The 25,232-nt window shown below is 49.8% G+C and overlaps 1 protein-coding gene across 4 annotated transcripts in view; it reads left to right on the top strand.

The window, feature by feature from the left end:
• Pla2g5 (phospholipase A2, group V) overlaps positions 1-24,862 on the top strand; it is a 68,438-nt gene extending 43,576 nt beyond the window's left edge. The window contains exons 1-6 of one of the 4 annotated variants that reach the window (XM_006239139.5): positions 3,508-3,773; positions 10,549-11,249; positions 16,870-16,919; positions 18,545-18,689; positions 22,652-22,758; positions 23,525-24,862. In XM_006239139.5, coding sequence (XP_006239201.1) covers positions 16,880-16,919; positions 18,545-18,689; positions 22,652-22,758; positions 23,525-23,646 — 414 coding nt within the window. In that variant the 5' untranslated portion in view covers positions 3,508-3,773; positions 10,549-11,249; positions 16,870-16,879 and the 3' untranslated portion in view covers positions 23,647-24,862. 4 annotated transcript variants of the gene reach the window in all.
• The last annotated feature ends 370 nt before the right edge of the window (positions 24,863-25,232 follow it).

The raw sequence follows: 25,232 nt of genomic DNA, 5'->3' as shown, positions 1-25,232 counted from the left end.
TTTTTTTTTTTTTTTTTTTTTTTGGTTCTTTTTTTCGGAGCTGGGGACCGAACCCAGGGCCTTGTGCTTCCTAGGTAAGCGCTCTACCACTGAGCTAAATCCCCAGCCCCTAAATTTCTGGTTCTTGTCTGAGCTTTTTGCTTCCTGATTCATGGAGACCCAGGAAGCCCCTTCCTCCATGGTGGGCTAAACTTCCTGCCTTAAATTGGTTCTGCCAGATACTTTATCACAGTGACGCAAATTGAGAGAATGGCTAGCAAGGTTGAAAACACATGGGCCCCCAACCTTGGCCTATGTGATAGTCTTACTAAAAATAGGTTAGTGCCATTCTTGTGAGAAAATGGGCAAATCCACACTGAGGGATTTCTGCTGAACAAATGCTCTGGCTTCAAATATCAGTATCCTGTACAGAATCAAGAAGGCACTCCAGGTTGGGCCGGGTGTGTGTGTGTGTGTGTGTGTGTGTGTGTGTAACAAGTCAATGACCATTATGTGGATTCTCTGGGGAAAAAGCAAAGACAAAAATGAAGCAAAATGATATTAAGGGGATTGCTGCCTTTCTTTCTTTCTTTCTTTCTTTCTTTTTTTTTTTTTTTTTTTTTTTTTTTGGAGCTGGGGACCAAACCCAGGGCCTTGTGCTTGCTAGGCAAGCGCTCTACCACTGAGCTAAATCCCCAACCCCGATTGTTGCCTTTATAATAGGGAACTTTTGATTGTTAGATAGTTAATGGACACACCAGATAACAAAATGATGTTACTGTTACATTTGGTTTTTTTAAAGCTTTTTACTGATTCTTTGTGATTTCACACCATGCTCCCCAATCCCACTCATCCCTCTGTGACTTTCTGTCTGCCCTTCATCCTTGCAACTTCTCCCCCAAAGGAAAATAAAAACATAAGTAAATAAAAACAAGGCAAAAATAAGCAAACAAAAAGCATCTTGTGGAAACTGCAGCGTGTTCCACAGTATACTCTTTGGTTCACACATTTTTTTAATTATTAAATTTACTTATTTTATTTATATGAGTGCACTGTGGCTGTCTTCAGACACACCAGAAGAGGGCATTGGATCCCACTACAGATGGTTGTGAGCCGCCATGTGGTTGCTGTGATTTGAACTCGGGGCCTCTGGAAGAGCAATCAGTGCTCGTAACCGCTGAGGCATCTCTCCAGTCCTTATCCACACACCTTTACCTGCAAATGTCCATTACAATGAGTCATTGGTTTGGTTTGAGGCCTCTGGCTTCTGCTACATGATCAATGAGGAATCCTCACTGGGACTCCTCACAGATATCCTGTTGTTGCCCTGTGTCATGGAGATCTTGAAGCTTTGGTTTTGCAGGATCATCCCCTTCATATGCTCTAGTAGTTTATGGATGGTATAGCTGTTGGAGTGGGCCAACTCCGAGCCCTGGATGTGGGCCTGGGTGGTAGCTGAGTTGGTCAGCCCACAGCTCTCCTGCACCTATACCACCAGGGCAAGCTCTCCAGAACTGCCCCAGCTAGCTCACCCAATTCCACAGCCAGCAAAGGGCTGGGCCAGCTCTCCCGCTCTCATAACCTCAGAGCCAGTCTTTCATTGCCCACAACATCGGGGCCAGTTCTACTGTGCTGCCCAAGCAAGGTACAGGGTCTGCTCTCCAGAGTGCTGCAGCCACTGAGGGGCAGGACCAACTCTACACAGTCCGTGGACATCAACAAGGTCCCAGGTGACAGCCCAGATCAGCGCTATCTGCATGACCTTTGACCCAGTAATGTGTAGTACTATGAGCCAGGGACATTGACTCCTGCTGCTGCATGGCCACAGACCCAGACACGTCCCTCAGTGGCAGCATGGAGTGGGATGTCACCATAGCCTCAGATGGCAGGGCAGGCCACTCACATCAGGCTGTTCCTCCAGTTCTACCTTTCTTCGCAGTGCTCAAATTATTCAGCTTCTTCTTCTTCTTCTTCTTCTTCTTCTTCTTCTTCTTCTTCTTCTTCTTCTTCTTCTTCTTCTTCTTCTTCTTCCTTCTTCCTTCTTCTTCTTCTTCCTCTTCTTCCTCTTCCTCTTCCTCTTCCTCTTCTTCTTCCTTCTTCTTCTTCTTCTTCCTTCTTCTTCTTCTTCCTCTTCTTCCTCTTCCTCTTCCTCTTCCTCTTCTTCTTCTTCTTCCTTCTTCTTCTTCTTCTTCTTCTTCTTCTTCTTCTTCTTCTTCTTCTTCTTCTTCTTCTTCTCTCTGTCTCTCTCTGTCTCTCTCTGTCTGTGTGTCTCTCTGTGTCTCTCCGTGTCTCTCTCTGTCTCTCTCTCTCTGTGTCTCTCTGTGTCTATCTCTGTCTCTGTCTCTGTCTCTCTCTCTCTCTCTCTCCACCACATATATCACATACATGTGCATCACAGTGGTTCCCAACATGTGGTTGGGCAATGCCATGGGCAAGCCTCTGGGTATCTTCCCTAGTGTTAAATTTCTTTATGGTCAGGGCTAGAGAGATGGCTCACTAGTTAAGAGCACTGAATGCTCTTCCTAAAGGACCCAGGGCTCAATTCTCAGCACCCACACAGCAGCTCACAAATGTCTGTAGTTCCAGTTCCCCATTTCTGGGGGACCTGACGCTCTTTCACACACACACACACACACACACACACACACACACACACACACACACACATGCAGGCAGTACAAAACTAAAAATAAACAAGTTAAAAAAATCTTCATGGTTGTAAGTTTGCTTGTTTGTGTAAAACATTATCTTCTCCTTGGAGAGAAACTGGGAATGATGGAGGGGTAAGTTTCTTCCGTTTGTCCGCAAATGAGGGAGGGAGGGAGAGACACAGACACACAGACACACACACACACACACACACACACACACAGAGAGAGAGAGAGAGAGAGAAAGAAGACACAGAGACACACAGAGACAGAGACATAGAACAACAAAATATTAAGAATTTATGGATAAGTCTCATAACTTTCAGCAGATTTCAAATTTTTCAAAATGAAAATTTGGGAGACCTGTGACTGCCTGATCATCGAGTATCTCTGTTCATTTTCTCCCTCCCTCCCTCCCTCCCTCCCTAGGGTCCACAGCTTTGTCATGTGAACCTGACCTCCAGCCAAAGACTCACAGAAGCTTTCCCTTGTAATTCAGAAAAGAACTCAGGATTATTGAAAGCCATGCTTCTCAGCCGCTGCTCTCCAGGCTCTGTTCTAGCCTCCAAAGACACTCTTTGTCTCTCCAGTGGTCGGCTGCACCACTTCTCCACCATCCTGGGCCAGTCCAAACACCGGCTCTGTGTTCGTGCTCCTAGCTGGGACAACACTGAGGCACCTGAGTCCTCAGGTAGTCAAGACACTTAGCCTCTCAGATAATTAAGAAGGTTCCAATGCAGGCCCTGTGGGGGTTAGTCAGGGCCGAGGGATTATCGAAGGCTTCTGAAGTGGATAAGTCTGTGACCTGGATAGCTTACCACTCTTCCACTGCCCTCCCCACTGGAATGTGCTGGGTAATTGCCCAGGGCCCTGTTACAGAAGGGCCAGTGCTGTGCCAGCCTCTGCTTTTGCAGGACTTTCTGCCACCATGAAGGCTGTTGGGGGCTGAGCAGGATGTTGACTGGCTATCGTTCATTGAGCACTCTCACGATCAGCATCACGCACGGAATCCATCCTTCCTGTGTTGCAGCTTGTAGACCCTGATGCTTGGGCTGCCAGCCATAAACGTGGGGATCCAGACTCTGTCTACCGAGGCTGCCCATAGGGACAGGCCCTGGGAAGAGGAGCTGAGACCAGGCTAAAAAGGTCAGTGATTGGGTGTGAAGATCCCGAAAGAGGGAGAAGCAATGGGCTACAGAGAGAGAATCAGGGCAGGTGGAGTCTGGAGAACCCAAGAGAGGTTTGGGGAGCAATGGACACAAATTCTGCCAGAGGAATCTCCTAGGACTTCAGGATCCCTTATAAGCCTTTTGTCAGGGCTGGGTAGTTCCTGAGGACAGTTGTGTCTAAAGTAAGGATGCTCATCTGGTCATTCTTAAAACGAACTAAGCCAGAACAGGGCTATGAATGGGGTGGGTATGACTCCTGCTTACCGCCATCTAAAGGCTTGTCCGACTTTCTCATGTTTATGGACATGTCTGTGTGTATACACACACATGTTAACAGGTGTACAAGTGCACGTATGCGTATGCCTGTGGAGGCCAGAGGTTTGCTTCTCCAACTCATGTTTTTTTTTTTTTTTTTTTTTGGTTCTTTTTTTCGGAGCTGGGGACCGAACCCAGGGCCTTGCGCTTCCTAGGTAAGCGCTCTACCACTGAGCTAAATCCCCAGCCCCCCAACTCATGTTTTGAGGCAAGAGGCTCCCATTGAACCTGGAGCTCACTGATGGAGTACACTGCCCCCTAGAAGGCTCCTGGTCTTCCCAGGGCTGGGATGGCAGGCACATACCTCATGCCTGAGTTTTGTTTTCTTTACATGGGCCCTTAGGTCTATATACTTATGTGCTTGCAGAGATGGATAAACCATCTCTTCAGTCCCTGGATTTTTTTAAAGCCAAGACCACGAGAAAACATTCCCTTTTGGGAAAAGGGAAACAAATTCCCCTTTGGGCAGAGAGTTTGTTCACATCTAATTAACCCCACCCTCCCTAACTCCTGTGTGTCAGTCACCTAGGGCAAAAACCAAACAATCCCGAGAAGGGCGCCATGCCACTGCTGGCCCATACAAGGAGCTGTTTCTCCTCCCTCCAGCATCCTTCACGTGTCTCCCTCCATTCCCAGAACAGTCCACTCTGGAAGGTATTTGGCCTTGACCTTGGAGTCACCAGAGTTCAGTTCACAGCCCGAGTGCTGTGTGACTCAGAGGAGCCAGTTCTGACCCGCAAGGGGGAATACTGCTAAGGGAGAAATGACCAGCCTAGGGTAGCAGCTCGCCACAGGCCTTCGCTGTGGTGGTGATTTGAGTCAGGCAACACTCCAGACCAGAAGTGGTTCAGGGTGCCCCACCCTCTCAAGGGCAGGCTGTATTTATAGCCAGAGGAAAGGAAGTGGTGTGTGGTGTGGAAAGTCAGGGAGGGGCAGCCTGATTGGCTAGAACTCACTGTGTTGTGAGCGTCTGGTTGGAACAGTAGGGAGATTGTGATGATGGCCCAAGTACTGGATATTAAAACCAAACCAAACCAACCAAACAACAAAACCCCCAAACCTTCAGCCCGGATATTCAATAGGCAATGTCTTTTGGCTTCTTGCATTGAGAGTATCTTTTAATTTTTCCACTACCACGTATTCGTTGGACAAAATGGTGGGTTTCATAATAGCACACTGATTTATTTATTGCCTTATTTATTTTTGTGGGAGTGTGGAGACTTTCACAAGCTACTGTGTGTGTGTGTGTGTAGATCTGAGGGCAACGTGTGGGAGTCAGTACTCTCCATGGGGTCCTGGGGATTGAACTCAGGACATCAGATTTGGTGGCAAGCACCTTCACTCACTGAGCCATCTCACCAGCTCTCACTATGACATTCTTTCTTTTTTTCTTTTTTCTTTTTTTTTTTTGGAGCTGGGGACTGAACCCAGGGCCTTGCGCTTGCTAGGCAAGTGCTCTACCACTGAGCTAAATCCCCAACCCCTCGCTATGACATTCTTAGAGATGTCACATGCTCTGTAGGTACTCACCACCCAGTAGCTGTTCTTGTCTGTCTTTCTTCCTCTACTGGTCTCTTATCTGGTCTCAAATAGTCCCTCTTCCTGTTTCGTGTAATACAGATAGTTATAGGTAAATTCTGATTGATAGAGAGAAGGATCAATAGATCCCATATACAGGAGAAAATGTCATATCTATCTCTGTGTCCCTGTCACTTTCACTTGATGTGATAATTTCCAACTCCGTCAGCTTCCCTGCAGGAAGCTTCTTTATGTCTGAATATCTCTGCATTGTGCCTATCTGCCATTCTTCTATTGGTGGGCATCTAGCCAGGCGCCATAACTTGTGGGGTGAGCTACTACTCTTTGTGGATGTATTTCATTTATGTGTCAAGTTGAGGTTTGGTCTACTACTTACAGAGAAGTCTTTGATCCAAACTTTACGGGGGCATCCTTGGACAGAACCTTTGATTTACCAGCATGAGAGAATCTATCCTATAGAAAAAGGATGTGCCCCACTCTGGGCACAGAGATGTCAAAACAACACACAATCCTGGTCTAGGGATTTTGGTGGGGCACGCATCACAGCATAAACTAATGAGATTCCAGGGTGCTCAGAGGGTGTTTGGAGTTGGGGGCTTTTCAGTGAAGGGTAAAGTGGATTCACAAGAAGGCGTTTGGCAAAGGAAGACCTGGTTTGCTCATTTCTCCACCTTGCAGGCAGGCTCCTACTCCAGGGTCTTTGCACTTGTTCTCCCTGCCTGGACTACCCTTAAAATAGCCCCATGCCTGTCTCCTCGTAGCCTTGTTTTTTTTTTGTTTTTTTTTTTTTTTTTTTGGTTCTTTTTTTCGGAGCTGGGGACCGAACCCAGGGCCTTGCGCTTCCTAGGTAAGCGCTTTACCACTGAGCTAAATCCCCAGCCCCTCGTAGCCTTGTTTAAGTTCTCACTAAGTAGTTATTGAAGGATGAGGGTGTCGTACCTAGAAAGGTACACCCTGGGTCTTTCTTTCTTCTAGCATAAGATTTCTGGGGAAATTTCAATTGTGTGGGATCCATTGCTTCAGCAGTCAGCTAGCCAAAGGGAAGGGTATGAATGCTTCCACATTCCTCCCAGAACAGGTACAATGGTGATTAGGTGTGGCCTTGATGACTTGACATGAACCGCCAGGAGGGAGGACTGGAGGGAGGACTAGCCATGTATATCTGTAAGACAGGCTGCCAGGCCTGCACTGGCCTTCAAAACAAGTGGATCCAGTGTTTCCTCCAGACTCCAAGATTTTATCCAGTACAGTGAAGGAGACAGATATGCCTTTGTCCTCTGAGAGTCATGCTCTGGAGGGAGGGGTTCTCAAGCCATGTCACAGCCAAGGAGGCACACAGTATTTGAGAGAAAGAAAAAGCATGACGACCTCAGGTAGGTAGTCAGAGAAGGCAGCCTGGAAGAGGTGGTGTTTAAGGTAGGACCCCTGAGATTAATGAACCCAGAGCAGCTCGACTGCCGAGTGTTCTAGAGGGCAGTGTGTGAAGAAATCTGAGTGGAAAGTGCTGGAGGGTTCTAGAACAAACCAGATGCTGGTGAAACAGCAGACATGGAGGGGCCTGCTGCCCAGTCTGGCTCCCACTTCACGCACGGAGGCTGTCTTGTCACTCAGCAGGACTGAAGAAAAAAAGGGGAGGGGTTTCTGGGTGTCGAGAAAATTAGGTATTAGTACATGATTTTTTCTTTTTAAAACAAAAAGCAAAAGGAAATCCTGAGACAGGAGAGATGGCTCAGGGGTTGAGAACACGGTTGCTCTTCCAGAGGGCGTGGGTTTGATCCCTATCACCCACACGGTGACTCACAACCAACTGTAACTTCAGTTCCAGGGGACCGGGCACTTTCCTGACAGCCTCAATAGGCACTCTGCATGCTATGCACGCAGCCAAAACTCCCGTGCATTTAAAATAAAATAATAATAAAAATGTTCAGAAGCCAGGTGTGGTGGCATAAGCTAGTGTTCCCAACACTCAAGAGCCTCAAGCAGGAGGATTGCTGTGAGTTCAGGGCTAGCCTGAGCCACATTGAGTGGGCCAGCCTGGGCTACAAAACCAGACCCTAAAAAAAAAAAATCAGAAGGACAACAACATACCCAAAGAACAACAAACAAAATCCAAACTACTAAAACGTTTTTTGTTTTAAGATCACCCCTCCCCCTCTCCTTTATCTTGTTCAAGACATTGTCTCCTGTAGCCCAGGCTGGACTTCAACTTGAGGTCTATTGGCTAAACAGCTTAAACTCCAGCTCCTCTTGCTCCCACCTCCCACGGGAGATCATAGGCATGCAGACCGCATCTCTTTGATGGTGGAGCTTTGGGTTGCTAAACACTCTCCTGCCAGCTGAGCCGCACCCTGGGTCTTCAATTTACATGGAGGAGTGCTGTGCCCTGTTTCTAACCCTTGAAGAAAAACTCCCTTTGCTGGAAAAGGAAGCAGGGCGTGTCCCACCATCTGGGTCCGTACCATTCCTTTTCCTGGTATTGCCTGTCCTGAGAAATGGCAGGTAGAAAGTGCCCTATAGAGATGAGAAGTCTCCCATGACACCTCATTCTTTTCCCAAGATCTGTGAGATGTCTTGACCTAAGCCAAACTCCAGCTCCTTAGAGCTGGGGGCCTGGTGTTGGTTCATCCATCCGAGCCCCATGGTGTTTTCTAGGATCTCCCTGACTCCCTTAGCCTGACAGAGATTTGGAGACAATGGCTCCCCGATCCACCTTCACAAGGCCACTTCCTCTAACTTGTGTCCTGTGACTCAGATGTCCCCTGCTCTTCCAGAAGCCGGTTCAGCTCCAGGCTGGGGTTCCTTCCTGCCCTCCAGGCATGGTCTGTGGTCTGCTGGAATTCTTGAGAGGAGGTTCTCCCATCCAGTGGTCAAGGAGCCCCCTGCAGGTGATGTCATGGAAGTTGGTTTGGAGGTGATGTTACACCTGTGATGGTTGAGCTAAGCCACCTCCCTTCCCTTGTGCATTTCAACCCCAGAATAATCAGGGTCTCTTCCTACTGACTTGGGTCACTTGGACATTGGTCAAGGTCTCCCAAAAGGAAAGACACCAGACTGAACTCCTTTGCCTGTTTTCCTGGGTTCCTTCAGATGTCCTGGCTGCATATTAGGTCTGCCCTTCCCAAATCTCTCCCAGAATTCCAACCCACTATTTAAAGATGTTCCTTTCTGTAATGTGTGAATGAATGAATGAATGAATGAATGAATGAATGAAAAGAAGGAAGGAAGAAACAAACAAAAGCCAACATTCATCGACACCTTCCGTGTGCCTAAACAGCTGGTTACGTCAACTCAGAACGGGAGAAAAAAAATCATGGGAAAAAAAAAAATCGCGATGCAGAAATGTGGAACGGTTGGAGTAATTTGTCTGAGGTTACATGCCTTCTCAGCTCTATGTTCAGGGACCTTGTGCTGGTAGCAGGGGATGGTCCCCCGTGGGAACGGCTGGCTGCAGAAGCCAGAAGGTAATAAAGGAGAGTTTTCTTTCCTTACAGTTATTAAACACCTGACCCACTGCGGCTACTTTCAGTTCCCCGAAGGTGCCTGTGAGTCTGGCATAGGCTGTTCATTCTGCCTTCAGTTTAGCTGCCCTCCGCCCCCACTCCTGCCCTTGGAAAGAGCATTTCACGTATTCCAGGCTAGCCTGGTACTTGATACGCAGCCGCCTGTGACCTCAAACTTTGCATCTGCCTGGTTCCGTCTCAGGTGCTGGGAATCCAGGCACGCGCCACCATGCCTGGTGTTTGCAGTGCTAGGGATCGAACTCGGGGATGCGAGCACACTAGGTAAGGTCTGCCAACCCATCAACTCATCCTGTAGGTTTAAGTACAGGCATCACCTCTTCCTGCCGGGGCGAGTACCCCTTACTAGGCTTACCCGGGGCTGACTGAGCAAGTACTGGATCCTGAACGCAGAGCTAGGCACTTGAACTCTAAGATGGTCTGAGAGAGCATCCTTGTCCTTCAAACCCTGAGATAGGTCACTAATTGCTTCCACACCAAAGCGGTGGGCCACAGTGAGTCAAGTTGGGCTCAAGATGATACAGATCGGTGAGGCCCGCCATAAGGGAAACTGGAGCCAGCACAGAATGCCAGATGTCTTAAGAGAGGTTGGAAATAGAGAGTTTTGTTTTAAGATTTTGACACTGCTCTATTGGGAGCTGACTACACGCTCTCTGTTCGTGCGTGCACACACTTGTGTGCTCACGTGTGAATGGGCACATGAGGGCTTCTGTATGTAGAGAACAGAGGAACACTTTGGCTGTTGGTCCTAAAGCTCTGTCCGTCCTTTCTCTTTTGAGACAAGCTCTCCCACTGGTCTGGAAATAGGATAGGCTGACCAGCCAGCAAGCCCTGGGGACCTCCTGTCTCTGCCTCCCTAGTGCTTGGATGACAAGGCCAAGTCACCAGGCCCATTTCTTTTAAATGTGGGTTCTGGGGCTCAAATGCACGTCCTCATTGACTGCATTGCCAGCAATCCTGACTGAGCTTTCTCCCCGTCTTGGTTATGGGTTTGAAAAACCACCATGTGGGCTGTCAGGCCTCTTATAGGAGAACCCATGATGCACTTGCTTTCTGGAGCTTGCTGGGCCTAAAAGGAGCAGGCTGGTGCCTAGGCCAGAGCAAGGAGACCTGGCCACTCCTGATCTAAGAAGCCAAGCTTCCACCTTACCCTTGGCTGAAAGCAAACAAGCAAGGGTCCTGGGCCAGCCACTTGGCAACTCCGGGATGGTAGGCTATGTGGCAGAGGGGCTCAGCTTGGAAGCCCCCATTTGCCTGTGAGGAAAACACTGGGCATTTGGGGGACAGGTCAGACTGATGGCTCTGAAGCCTTTCACAAGCTATGTGACCTCCACAGGCTCTCTAACACCCGCCCCTCAGTTTTCATTTCTTTACTTATAGAGTGGACTCACCAGGCATCCCAGTACCCTGAGGAGTTTAAGAAGACTTAATGGATGCTTGTGGATGCTGATGTGGCCTTGGACCTAGTGGGGGCTCAGAGAATGCTGAACTCTCTCCTTCCTTCCTGAACCATCGTCTGTAGGAACCCCTCTGATAGGAAGTGCCCAAGAGGACAGTTGTATGAGGTGACAGAGCATGATCCCGAGACCAGCCAACTCCCTGCTGGAATTAAATCTTGCAAGAGAATTATCTGCAAGGGCTCCAAGCGGTTTTTTTTTTTTTAATTTCTCAGAGACCCTTGGATGAACTGTTCTAGATGCTCCCCAGGGACCATAAAGCCCTAGTCCAAGGCCGGAGTTATTGTGAAAACTTGGGTTTTTTGGTGCAGGAGTGGCCAGGCCTTGCTTTGGCCTAGGCACTAGCCTGCTCCTCTTACACCCAGAGAGCAAATAAGTTATGAGATGTTTAACTCATCCCGTGGGGATTTCCTGAGGCCCGTTTGACGTGAGAAGCTGTTCTTGGAACTGAGATTAGACACCATTACATAGGAACTCTGCCTTCAGGAGCCCAGCCTATCTCACCAGGCTTTCCTTGCCACAGCTGGGGACAGCTGCAACTCCTCTACAGGGGACCTGCGAACCCTCCCGCCCTACCACTCCACACCACTGCTAGTGTGACTGGAAGCTTGTGTTCCGAGGCTGGTACTGTGCCTTCTCATTCCTACATTCTGTCCTGTTGTCATTGAGTTTGTCTTGCCCAGTCAAGACTCCTACCAAAGTCTGCCCAGCTCCCGCATTCACCTAGACACCTGCTCAGTACTAAGAGTGGATATCCGGATATCTGAACGCTGAAAGGCTCACCCAGGGATGGGTGGAGAGGAATACTCCTGAGGGCAAGTCAGGGTGTGTGTGTATGTGAGTGAGTGTGGGTGTGGGTGTATGCAAGTGTGAGTGTGTGTGAGTATGTGTGAGTGAGTGTGTGTGTGAGTCTGTGTGTGTATGAGCATGTGTGTGAGCCTGTGTGAGTCTGTGTGTGTGTGAGTGTGTGTGTGAGTGTATGCAAGTGTGAGTGTGTGTGAGTATGTGTGAGTGTGTGAGTCTGTGTGTGTATGTGAGTGAGTGTGTGTGTGTGTATGCAAGTGTGAGTGTGTGTATGTGTGAGTGAGTGTGTGAGTGTGTGTGAGCGTGTGTGAGTGTGTGTGAGTCTGTGTATGTGAGTGAGTGTGTGTGTATGTGTGGGTGAGTGTGTGAGCGTGTGTGAGTGTGTGTGTATGAACATGTGTGTGAGCCTGTGTGAGTCTGTGTGTATGTGAGTGTGTGTGTGAGTGTATGCAAGTGTGAGTGTGTGTGAGTATGTGTGAGTGAGTGAGTGTGTGTGTGTGTGTGTGTGTGTGTGTGTGTTTAGGGGCTGGAAAGGGGGTTGATGTAGTTGGGGCTGTCACAGTTGAGGCTGACTCAGTCGGGCCTGTGCTGGTAGAGAAAGAGCCTGGAGACAGATGGCAATACCATGTGAGACTCAGGGTGAACACGAAGCACAGGTTGCCAGGCTCGTGGCACAGAAGGGGTGACAGCGAGGTGACATGGAGGTCTCTACATGGAAATGTGAGTTTTAGAGGAAAATGAAAGTTTCAGGAAGCCACTGGAGGCAAAAAGGAAGGTGACACTTTTGGTTTTTGGGTTTTGAGGCGGAGTTTCATGTATCCCAGGCTGGGATTACAGGACACCACACCCACTATGTACTGGTGCTGGGGATCGAACCTAGAGTCTCCTGCATGTCAGGCAGACACTCTATCAACCGAGTCCTCGAGCACAGCTCCTGGCCTCCCATTTAGGATGGCAAGGTCAGCAGGCATTTGTGACAGAAGGGACAATTTGGGGAGCTGGCAAGTTAGCTTGGCAGGTAGACACTGCTAAGCCTGCTTCCACAAACCCTATGTCTGAGCCCACCTGGGAGAGGGAGAGAACTGACTCCTATGAGCTGTCCTCCGACCTTTGCATGTCACGTGACCACCTCTCCACCACCACCCCGCTGTCCCCAAGGAGAAGACCATTGGCCAAGAAGGAGAACCGAGATAGAAGAATAGACAGTTCAGTGTATGCGCCTCTCCTAGCTGTCTCTCCTCACCAGAGAGCAGGGGCTCTGTCTCGTTCACCGCTGGATCCCCTCTAGTGTCTGGCACACAGTGGACAGGTATTGTGTATTGAGTTGAGTTCCCAGGGCAACGTGGTTAGGTCCTAGGGAGAGAAGTAGTCATGAGGGCTTCTCGCTGCTGCTGCTGCTGCTGTCGCTGCTGGGAGAGATGGGAGGGAAAGAGGAGAGAAGGCCAGCAGTGCAGGGGAGCTATCTCAGGAAGTACAGTGCTTGTCACACAAACCTCTGGCCTTGATCCTTAGAATTAGAAGAGAGCCAGGCCCAGTGGCATGCACCAATAGTCCTAGGTATCTCTTGGCTTGCTGGCCAGCCAATTTAGCTGCATTGGGAGCTCCGGATCAAATCAGAAACCCACTCCAAAAAAACAAAGAGAGCAGTGCATTATGGGGGGGGGGGAGAGAGGGAGAAAGGGAGAGCGAGAGAGAGACAGAGACAGAGGGACAGACAGAAAGAGACACAGAGAGAGGTGAAGATAACTCATTCCAAAGCTTCTTTGTGAAGCAACAAGTATGAGGATTCACCCAAGTGCATAACGTCCAACTTCTAGAACATTCCACCATTCATTTATTAGCATTGTTCAGACTTTACCATTATTATAAGCGTTAATACGTGCATTGAGTCATTAAAGCTCATGACGGCTCCTCAAAGCGGATGATATTTTCAGTTAGTGAGGACGTCGAGATTTGAACCCAGGATACAGAACCTATGACGCTACCCACTGAGCCATACACTCTTCTGTGCGACATTATTTTGCAGTTTGTCTGGTACTCTTCTCACTGGGCTTATTGGGGGAGGGTCACCGTGTTCAAGTTTCATATGAAGAAACAGAGAGGTACAGCTATTCGCCCAGGGTCACACAGCTACGAAGTGGCTCCGGGAGAAAAGCTGGGATTCAGTAGTGAGTGAGTCGGATGTCAACAGGTGGTACCAGATGCTAGGACTTGGGAGGTGGCATCTTGCAGCATCTCCAGAGGGGCTCTACATGCTTCTGAGAAAGTCGGGGCAGGCAAGTTAGAAAGGGGAGGAGGAAGATTACCACCTGTACCCATGGCTGCTCTCGAGCTGAGGCTGAAGAAGACAGAACAAAATAGAAGCGGTTCTGTGGGCTGGGAAACCACAAGGAACCAAAGACTGGATCATTCCACAAAGGCCCACTGTGGCAGCGGAAGTGGAGACTGTGCCTGGGAGGGGATTTCAGGACTCTGTCTCTAGTCGGGTAATAGTCTCAGACCCAGGTCAACTCAAGCTAGCCTTTTCTGGATATCTCCCCTGAGAGCTCCCCAGCCCTGAGGCCTGTATCAAGAATCTAGAGAAGGAAAAACAACAGGGGGTCTTGAAGTGGGCCTCCCTGAGTTCCCAGGAATCTTGGAGGTGGCCCAGGCAGCGGTGTGGGAGGCGACCAGGACTGGTTTTAAACCAAGCAGGCACAGCTGCTGCTTCTTCTCCTCCGGGACTGAGGACAGAGACTAGCAATCAGGTGAGACTCATTTGGGGGGCTGCCCGTTGGGGGCAAGTGGGGTCCTGCCCTCAGAGCCAGCACAGCATGGGGATGTCTCAAAGCTGACTGGACTGCTAGATTCTTTCCTAGGCAGGAGATGAGAATGGAGTTCCAAGGCATACGGGCCTTCCTCATGTGGCCTTGAAAGGCCCGTTCCTCACATGATCTTGGCAGCTCCCTGGCTTCCACACCACCCTCTATTCTCCCGTCCAAATCGGCTCTCCCCACCTTTCATTATCATAGCTCGGCTCCACCCTGAAATTATCTGTCGGTGTCCCTGTGCCCTTGTGCTCATCGGATAAAAGCAGACAGAACCATAGTTTTGTCTCAGGGCTGCCTTAGGTTCTAGAGATGCTCTGGACTCCTGGACAGCTGTTTCTTGGCCCAGCCACTGCCGACAACTCCCCTGAACTTGTCTTACTTTTGCAACTCCTTTTGTAGGGACTCCCTTTGTACCCACACAGCAATAGCCCAGGTCTGTGTAAGAACAATAGGCCAAATTTAAAAAAAAAAAAAAAGAAAGAAAAGGAAAAAAAAGAAAATGACTATTTAAGATCAGCCTATTCAAGGTCTTCAGGAGAAGAGGGTCCTTCTAGGGGCCATTAGGCTAACGTTGATCGGCCTGGCCTGAAAGAGTTAAGTATGTGGGTGGTGGGATTTTGATGGTTTTGACTTGCCTGACTGGTATATGAAAAGCATACCCCACAGGAGACCCAGGTCTTAGCTGTAGGAATTGGCTAGCCTACAGGTACCTCTTTATCAGGGTCCCTGAGATGTCAAAGCTTTAAGAAATAAACTGTATGGGCTGGGATTGTAGCTTGCTTTGAGATGTCAAATACACGGGCTGGGAGTGTAGCTCAGTTGGCAGAGTGCCTGCCTAGCACGCATGAGGCTCTGGGTTCCACCCAGCACCGTGGAAATTGGGCCTGGCGGTGCATACCTGTAACCCGGGCTCTTTCTTGAGGGGTGGAGGCAGGAGGATCCAGAATTTGACTAACCTAGTTCAAGGTCAGTCTGGGCTCCGTGAGACCCTGTCTAAAAGACAAGAAAGGAAGAAAAAAGAAGAAAGAAGAAAGGAAGGAAAAGAAAAGGGAGGGAAAGAAAGACAAAAAGAAAACAGGAACGTGTGTGTGTGTGTGTGTGTGTGTGTGTGTGTGTGTGCGCGCGCGCGTGCACAGAAGTTGAATCTGAAGAATCTGGAGTCAGGCTGACAGAGACCCAGTCCCAGTGAACCTCCTGTCTGTGCCCCACACCCCTGGGGTTAGAGGCAGACGCAAATACACACTCAGCTTGCTTCATGTGGGCTCTAAAAGGCGAACTCAGAATGTGCTTGCACAGTGAGGGATTTAACTCACCGAGCCACCTCCCCATCCCCTTGCCCGAGCCTGACGGATCCTCAGTCTGTAAAATCAATAACTATTATCCATTCATCCGTTCATCTGACAGATCCCCACTGAAGGGGACATACAGCGGCTTGCCAGTGTGTACCTGTCAAGGTCACGGGTGGTTTGGGAGTGACGTGGATGGTGTCTGGCACACAGAAGGTGCCCAGTGTGTAGCCATGAAAGCAAACAGCGAGATTCGGGGGGGAAGTAACATCCAGGGCCATTTAACCTGGGTGTCTGGAGTCTTCAGAGCAGAGGTAGTGTGGGGACAGAACTCTCAGGAATGTTCTTGGAACTCAGAGGTGCTCTTGGACAACGGCCAGCTCAGCAGCCAGGAGTCCTGGGACTCTGAAATGTTGTGTTTGGAGGCCAGGCCTTTGGAGGTGCCGGGATCTGGGTAGAGAACACGGCACGGAGAGCCATCCACGCAGGGGCTTGGAGTCAGTGTGGCTCCAGGGAGGAAGTCCTAGCTAACCACAGACCAGCTAAACAGCTGTGGCTATGCAGGGATTTGGGGATCCTCGGAGGGGAGGAATACAGGCAGCTACCACCAGAGGGACCTCATAGAGGCCACATTGGAAACCTTGCGTTTTCTCTGCCTATGGCCACAACTGTTTCTAAGTTTCCAGCAAGACACTAAGGTGGGAGCCCAAGAAGATAAACTTCAGGAAAGACAGAACCCCAGGGTTGAGAGCATTTTCTCCTCTAGGAGGGTTGGCATGGTCCAGTGAGGGACCAAGGATCTGGGTTCACATCCTGCTTCCACGATATTGGCTGAGTGACTTCTGGCATATTCTGGGCAGTCTCTGAGCCTCATCTTTCCCCTTAGCAAATGGGGACAGTGACACCTGTAGGGCTGTCAAAAAGCCTGCAGTGTGCCTTGGGGACCACAAAGGTCCCAATGGCTATGACTCACTAGGAGTGCTAGACTCCATTCTGGAGCACCGATTCTGGCCAGACAGTGCAGGACTAGTGGGGACACCAACAGCTAAAGTCCTCAACTAACCATCGGGGAACACAGGGAAATCAGGCCCATGAAGGGGACAGAAGTAGAGGGCGCATGTCACTGCCACTTCTGGTGGAGACAGTCATGACTCCAGGGAATTCCGTGGATCAAGCCTTGAGGTTTTGCCTCTTGTCCTTGCCTTGTCTTTTCCAGCTGGAGCAGCCGATGGATTACCCAATGAGGGAGGGAACAGGCAGACCTAGTTTGGAGCCGGGTGGGGTCCGAACAGGCCTTGGCAGTGACAATTTCAAAGACGCCATGAGATGTGTTTTGTTTTCCAGAACCCAAGAAATGAAGCGCCTCCTCACGCTGGCTTGGTTCCTGGCTTGCAGTAAGTGTTGGCTTGTGACCCCTGAATATGCTCCCCTCCCCACAACCTTGGGAATGACTGGGCAGTGGAAAAGAAGGCAGTCATTAGCCTTTGAGGTGAGGAGACCTGTGTCTCCGTCTCTGCTCTGCCCTCACGGTGCACTCGAAGATATCAGCAAAGGCCGTGGCCTCCATAGGCCCTCGTCTGGCGCTGGTGGGCATGGTGCTGTGGTCCATTTTAAATACTGCAGGCCGAGGTGCGAAGGCTGAGAACACGAAGATAGCTTGTGAATGTGGGAGGCAGATATTTCCCTGACGTGTAAGTATAGAATAAGGTCAATCAGTGGGAGCAAAGTAGAACACCAAACCCTTAGGAAATATATCCCAGCTCAGGGCTGGGGGCATCTCAGTAGTAGAACAGCATGGTGATGCATTAGGTTTAAGGAAGGGAGAAATGGATGGATGGATGGATGGATGGATGGATGGATGGATGGATGGATGGATGGATGGATGGTTGGATGGATGGATGGATGGACAGATGGATGGACAAATGGATGGACAGACAGATGGACAGACAGAGACTCCAATAGATAACACCAGAGTCATTCTCTGCATACCACCCCATCCAGGACGTGTCTGAAATGTGGTGGGGTTGCCACCAGAGAAGACTGTGGATGTCTTCTATCGGTTTAAGCTGATAGAAAGTTTTTATTAGCTGACTGGGTGATCGCAGTGTAGCCCCGAGCCTTTCTCAGGGTGAGCTTTTAGACACACACACACACACACACACACACACACACAAACATATTCCAGGTTGACGTGCTTCAGTTAACAAGAACAATTAGCCAAAAGTCGAACTATCTAAGCCAAAAGGCAAGGTTAGTACGTTCAGAGACTTTCCCAGAACTCTGGACTTTGATGGATTAGGTCTTTGTTTTCATTTTGGCTGGCCGTGATGTCTACATGACTTCCGTCATGGAGTCAGTCATGCTAAGGTCTGGGGGCCCGTTACAGTATATCTGGCTTTAGGTTTCTCTGAAGCCCCCTAGCCTGCCATACAAACCCCTGATGAGCTACTCCACTCTTTGATGTCCTGCCAGTTATCTGGAGAACTAGGAGAAACTTGAGACCTGAAACAGGCAAAAAGCCCCTGGCTCCTTGCATCCAAAATCCTAGGCAAGCTACTTCCTTCTGGACTTAAAGGAGCCTCAGTTTCCCAATTTGTGATATGAGGGAGCCGGCTTCAAGCTACGGCCTACTCTGCTTTGAAATTTAAATAAAAAGAAATGGGTTCATTTTACATAGCAGCGTGTGTAGCCCAGGCTAGCCCTGAATTTGCATAACCAAGGATGAACACAAACTTCTTAACCTCCTAAGTGTAGATGTGCTACACTGAGTTTACACAGTGCTGACTGACGATCAAAGCCAGGGCTTCACGCACGATAGGTGAGTTCTCTGTGAACTGAGCCACAGTCCCTCGGCACCCAAGTGCCAACACTTAATTTCTTTTCCAACTTGCATGCGGTCATCTGCCTGGTCCTCCTCCCATTAACCGGTTGAATAAGAGAGGGCTGGGAGGGTGGCGGGTAGCAAGCAGAGCTGCAGCAAAGTGCCTGGTGTCACCTGCAGGCTTGGGCTGTTTTCCAGGTGTGCCTGCAGTCCCAGGGGGCTTGCTAGAACTGAAGTCCATGATTGAGAAGGTGACTGGGAAGAATGCCGTAAAGAACTATGGCTTCTACGGCTGCTACTGTGGCTGGGGCGGCCACGGGACCCCTAAGGATGGCACTGATTGGTGAGCTGACATCATCACCACCACTCTTCATGTTCTGGGCTCCACCCTCCTCCCCTCCCCTGACTCCATGCCTATTCTAAAGGATGAGAATTACAACTGAGACTCAGGGCCTGAGAGGTAGCTCAATGGTCGGAGTGCACACCGCTCCTGCAGGCGACCTGAGTTCGGTTCCCAGCACCCATGTTGGTCAGCTCACAACCACCTGTAACTCCAGCTCCAGGGAACCTGATACCTTAGGCCACCTTGGGCACCAATGTCACTGTAACTGGTGTTAGACATGTGGTCACACATGTGCTGTGTGTGCATGTGCACACTCACGCACAATCAAAACTAAAATGAATTTTTATTTAAATTTTTTCGAGACGGGGTCTCACGGTGTAGCTGTGACTGTCCTGGAACTCACTCTGTAAACCAGGCTGGCTTTAAACTCACAGCTTCACCTGCCTCTGCCTCCTGAGTGCTGGGACTCAAGGCGTGTGCCACCGCTGCCTGGCTTCTATAATAAATGTTTAAGATAAGTAAGCTAAGACTCTGAGGAAGTAAGCAGCTTTTAAAGGTGTGTCACGTGATCTCAGTGGCCTGATGGGTCACTTGCTTTGTTGAAATATGACAAATGACCCCTGTTTGCTCAGTTTCTTTTTGCAAAGCCTGGCTGAAGTCGGATGACCCACGGCTGGCTCATGGCTGTGACTCAGGTTGTCACTGTCTGTGGGGAGATGTCGGGCCCTTCCTATGGGTCCTTTGCAGGGTCGTGTAGACTTTCTTACAGCATGGTGACTCTCGGGGGTTATGACCACGTATTCTCAAACGACAAGGCAAAAGAGGATAGCTAGTTGGATGTAGAAGTGTGACCTTCAATACCGGGGAAGTCGAGGCAGGGAGAGCAAGGGTTGGATGTTGCTGTGGGCTAGATAGCAAGTCCCAGGTCAGCCTCAGCTGCATGGCAAAACTCTGTCTCAGGAACACCACAGTGTCGCTTACGCGCCCCTCTTAGTTGGTTCAGCCACACAAGCTTAAGAGAGAAGAGTCGTAGGTTAGTCCACGAGGGCACAGCTACAATCAGCGGAGGAATAAGCTTGGATGTTCTATGACAGCAGTTAATCTGCAGTGAGCATCTCAAGAGAGATTTTTAATGGCCTCACCACAATGAAGTGCATGTTCAGGGTGACGGATAAGTGATTTCCATCCGTTTTGATGGTTGCAGAATTATCGTGGCTGCATCAGGAATCCCACCATTGATGAAGCCAGTTATCAGCTCTGACAATCTGTCTCTGGAAAAGCCCTCAGAGACACATCCGAGGGTGGGATTTTATAATTTCCCAGGCCGCTATTAGTCCAGTCAAGTTGACGGTCAAAGTCAACGATTTCAGTGGTATGATGTGTAGGACCGCGTTGTGCCCACCAACATGTCTAGATACTGTGTCTCAGCGTTCAAAGAGCAAGAGAGGATCTGGATTTTTGCTAGAGCAGTGTAGCCATTCTAGAAGACTGCGAGTTGGGGCATGGTGTTCCTTGGGAGGCTCAGCGTACAGGGGTAACAGTTTCGATGCCAGTGGGTGCCAAGATGGAGGCCATCGAATGGACTTTGGGGGGTTGGGGGCCACGCTGAAGTGGGGCTCTATGGATAAGCAAGGGGAGGGCTAGAGTGACTATGAGGAAATGGGTTGTAGATGAGCACATCATTATAATAAACTCCTATGTAGCTCAGTATGTGATGATGTATAGAGGTTTATAGACATGGGGCTGGAGTGATGGCTTGGTCAGTAAGGTCTCGCTCTACAAGCATGCGGGCCTGTGCTCGGATGCTATTGAGGTGGTGGGGACAGGCATATCCCTGGGGCTTGGTGGTGAGCCAGTCTGGCTGAATCAGTGAGGCTCAGGTTCCAGTGAGAGACCATATCTCGAAGAGTAAGGTGGAGAGAGGGTGGTTGATGGAGACACGTGACACTGACCTCTGACCTCCATGTGAGTGCAGGGACACCGCCGACACAGGCCTGGCCTCATCAGCTTTCCTTAGTCACGGAGGGAGATCTACAGCTCCTTTCTCAGATCCTTAACTCTAAAGCCAGACCCACGTGGCCGAAGCTGCCAAGTTCTGCTGCTTCCTAGAGCCAGAACCTGGTCCCTTCGTTCAAATATATTTTCACCAGTTTTCTCTTTTTTATTGTTTCCCTCACTACCTAGGCCCGACTGTCCTGGATCTATCTCCTGTGTAGACCAGGCTGGCCTTGAACTCAGATCCACCCGCCTCTGCCTCCCCAGTGCTGGGATTAAAGGGACGCTCGCTCCACCTTGCCTGGCCCTAAACTGCTCCTGAATTCCTTCTCACAAGCAGGGTGGGATCGTGCCCTGAGGTCACCGTTTCCTTTATTCCAGCCCACTTCAGGCTTTTCTTTAATCTGTGTATCTCGGTGAAACCCAGGGTTTAGCGCCATTCCACAGCTGTATATGTGATCAGCAGGCCCCTTTTTATTTCGGCTCTGAGGAAGATTGGCCACTAATAGCCTAGCAACACAACACAGCCAATACTAGATTGCTTTGAAATGCCCTCTGCCCAAGCTGTTAATCCAGAACTGTTCAATTTAGCTTCGGGGGGATTGTGTTGGACAAGGGCAGAAAGCAGCCACATTTTTTCCTGTCTCCAAAAGTTTTTTTCTCTGAGACGTCTTGAGCCGAGCCCCCACAGTTAAGGTCACCCTCTCAGCACCATTGTCTTCTGTGCTCCTGCTGGCACGGTCCCTTAAGCCCCAGTTACAGTATCCAATCATTTTTCTCATCCAAAGTCCCCAAATGTTCCACAACCCTCCATACAAAAGCATGGACAGGCCTGTCTCGGGATTACCCCAGTCCCGGGGAACAACTTCTGCCTTAGTCAGTGTTCTATTTCTGTGAAGAGACACCGTGACCACAGCGACTCTTGTAAAGGAAACCGTGCAATTGGGGGTGGCTTACAGGTCAAAGGTTTAGTCCATTATCACCATGGCGGGAAGCAGAGTGTCATGCAGGCAGATGAAGTGCTGGAGAGGTAGCTCAGAGGTCTACATCCAGATCCGCAGGCAGCAGGGAGGGAATGCCACTTTAGGCCAGGCTTGAGCACCTGAGACTTCAAAGCCCACCCCCCAGTGACACGCTTCCTCCAGGACCATACCTACGTCAACAAGAACACACCTCCTAATAGTGCCAATCCCCATGAGCCTATGGGAGGTGGGGGGAGGGCATTTTCATTCAAACCACCAAACCTACACTCTGTCTAGCCATTAGGAGGCAAAAACAGGTCTGTGAACTTCTGACCAGTGGCAGTTCTAGTGGGCGAGAGGAGCTAACTTACTAGACACCATCCCTGTTGGCTCACACCCATTTGCCACAGGTTCTACCAGAGGGATGTGGCTCTAGTTTCATACTGGGATACTAGGGATTCTGGCCTAAATAGCATTCAGAATCATCGAAGAACAGCTATTGCAATAAGATTATGAACGCTGTGGAAACCCTGGGTCTATTCAAGGAGGGTGAGCTAAGGGGAAGTTTAAATTAGCAGGAGAGCCAACACTTTCACATAAGCTGCTTTAGATACCAAGCTCATTGGTTGTGGCGACCAGAGACAAAAGCTGCTTATTGGTGGAGGCGCTGTTGCTAGGCAAGCCCTCAATGTAGAGCATCTTGCCCCGAACTGTCGCAGTCTTAGAGAAAGTCAAACTTTGTCCCAGGCCTCTGTGCTCACAGACAAGATACATAAAGTTTGGAGTACATACAGGACAAAGAGAGAACCTCTGGTCAGGGTGTGAGGTTAGAAAATTCTTCAGAGGGAATTTAGCTTAACCATCGGTTCACAGTGTCCCTCCAGGTACCTTTGGCTCTAATTTTGTTTAGATTTGACTTGAACTCTCTCGCCTTGGACTCTCTCACAGGTGGAGGGGTCAGGAGGGTGGGTCTCGACCCAGCGTCCCCATCTCTCACTTTGACAGGTGCTGTCGGATGCACGACCGTTGTTATGGGCTACTGGAGGAGAAACACTGTGCCATCCGGACCCAGTCCTATGACTACAGATTCACACAGGACTTAGTCATCTGCGGTAAGGGTGGCTTCCCATTCAGGCTGGGAGTTCGGCTGCCCAAGAGGTGGGCCTGCCTGTATCTTGTGAGGCAGAGTGAGACTGAGGGCTGTGGCAGCCTCTTTAATCTTCCAGGGAAAGGAAGTCCCAGTTCAGACTCAATATTCACTAGTACTGCGGGTTCATAGACTTCCTCTTCCTAGATAGGGTTGGTTTCATTCTCCTTACTTCACACGTGTAATGGAAGCTCAGAGGTTTGCCAGCGTGCAGTAGGATCCATGCCCAGATCCCTGAGTTCAAAGCCAGTCGCATCCAGGTGCATCTCTATTTAATGCCTCCCACAGAAACTGGCTCCGCCCTCAAGCTGGGCACTCTACCCAAAGGCGGGGTGTGTCTACTCCATCAGACTAGGGACTCCCTGAATAGAAACTTCAACCAGGATTGTGAGCTGTGCATCCAGTTCAGATTACACATCTCAGTTCAGGACCTGACGCTCTTCTATCAGCTTATGTATGACCCTGATTCAGAGTCCTCCCTCAGACGCCATGAGATCCCTCAGAGCAGAATAGAAGCCATCCTCTGGGGGCTGGGGATTTAGCTCAGTGGTAGAGCGCTTACCTAGGAAGCGCAAGGCCCTGGGTTCGGTCCCCGGCTCCCAAAAAAAAAGAACCAAAAAAAAAAAAAAAAAAAAAAAAAGAAGCCATCCTCTGGTATGACTTTGAACGAGACAGCGTTGGTTGGCGTGATCTTCCCCTGTTCATTCTGCACTTGGTATCCCCTTTTGCAGAACACGACTCCTTCTGTCCAGTGAGGCTTTGTGCTTGTGACCGGAAGCTGGTCTACTGCCTGAGGAGAAACCTCTGGAGTTACAACCGTCTTTACCAGTATTACCCCAACTTCCTCTGCTAATGTCCTCTGCGGGCTCTGCCCCGGGAGTGCCTCCCACAGTGGCGGCCCCCCTCTGCTGTATTCCTGATCCGTCCACCCAAGGTCTTGGATCTGCCTTCCTCTGTGTACCACTGGGCTGGACAGAGCCCCAGGGTTACACTCTACCCTCCAGAATCCTAGAGAGGGACTCTGATGTAGAGTCTGCGGACTCTGGATAGCTGAGCCTGCACTTGCAGAATTTGGCGCTGGGCCCCGGAGCTCCCTCAGCTCCAGGCCAGTGTCGTGTTGACTTTCCTTTCAATTTCTGGAACCCAACTGCCATTACCACCCTCCAGAGACCTCTTACTAGAGGAGAAGCCAAATTAACTCTATAAATCTGCCATGTAGCTATTAAATAAAACCCATTCACGAGGCGAGAAGAACACCACCCCAGCACTCCCTCTGACAGGGCTGGGGTAGGAGTGCCAATGCTTCTCTAACCCCTGAGGCATCTGTGCACCCTCTAGGATGGAGGTCAGGAAACAGGTGGGGGCCTTACATGCCTTTCATGGTTTGTCTTGAGTTTATTTTCTTAAACCTTAGGGTCTTTCAAGCCAGACCTGGAGCTCAAGATTCTTCTGGAGGAAGGTGAGACACAGCCCTATGCCACCTTGAGCTCCAGGCTAGAAAGGGACAGCCCCTAGCCCTGGCTTCTGCAACTGTGTGGTCTTGAACCTCCGTATAGTCCGAATCCCTCTGGCTCTCCTCAAAATATAAAACAAGCCTCCTTCCAATAGCATATTGGTGCACACCCCTAATCCCAGCACCTGGGAGGAGGAGGCGGCAGGAGCATCAGGAGTTCAAGGCCAGCTCCTGCCCCCTAGCAGGGATGGTAGGCTGCATGAGAGTGTGTCTCAGAAAGAACCACCTGGTGCGGGTACAGGGATGCTGGGATTCTGAGATGTCACTCAGTGCGGGAAAAGATTCAAGGAGGGGAACAGATCAATGGCAGAATGACTGTCTGTGCCGAGTTAAGGGCACTGAAAATCTCAGCTCATCTATCGCTTTATAGAAGATAGAGCTTTCCCATAGCAACCTGACGGGAGGAAGCAAGGCACTCTACAGTAAAGGAGTGGCCTTTCCAAGGAAGGGTCTAGGCTCCTTCTTCTCCAGAACATGCACAGGACATAGGAGATCCATATTTAGAGACCTTTCGTGTTCGAACGTTTTCTAACTAAAGTTAATTATATTGAGATTACCCCGAATTCACACGTTTTTGGCGTATGCTAGCAGCTATATTTAAACAATACCGGAGTGGGGCTCCCATGCTGGTTTCACTCATGAAAATTTCAAAATCAGGGGGCTGCTGGGGAGATGGCTCTGTTGGTTAAGAGCCCGCCTCAGGCAAGCATAAGGACCTCGAATGGATCGCCAGGAAAAACCAATAACAAACAAACCAAAAATCAAAAGAGCTGGGCATGGTGGTACCTGCTTGCTATCTCAGTAGCAGGGGGGTGAGACAGGCAGATTCTTGGTCTCAATAATCAGCCAGGTTTACAGACTTAGTGAGTCCCGGGCCAGTGAGAGACCCTGTCTCAAATAAAGCAAACGACAATGAAAACTGCAAA

This window comes from Rattus norvegicus, chromosome 5 (assembly GCF_036323735.1).
Source record: "Rattus norvegicus strain BN/NHsdMcwi chromosome 5, GRCr8, whole genome shotgun sequence".
In the NCBI taxonomy this organism is placed as follows: Eukaryota; Metazoa; Chordata; class Mammalia; order Rodentia; family Muridae; genus Rattus; species Rattus norvegicus.
The sequence above is the reverse complement of the archived record's forward strand: the minus strand, read 5'-3'. Positions and strand labels throughout refer to the sequence as shown.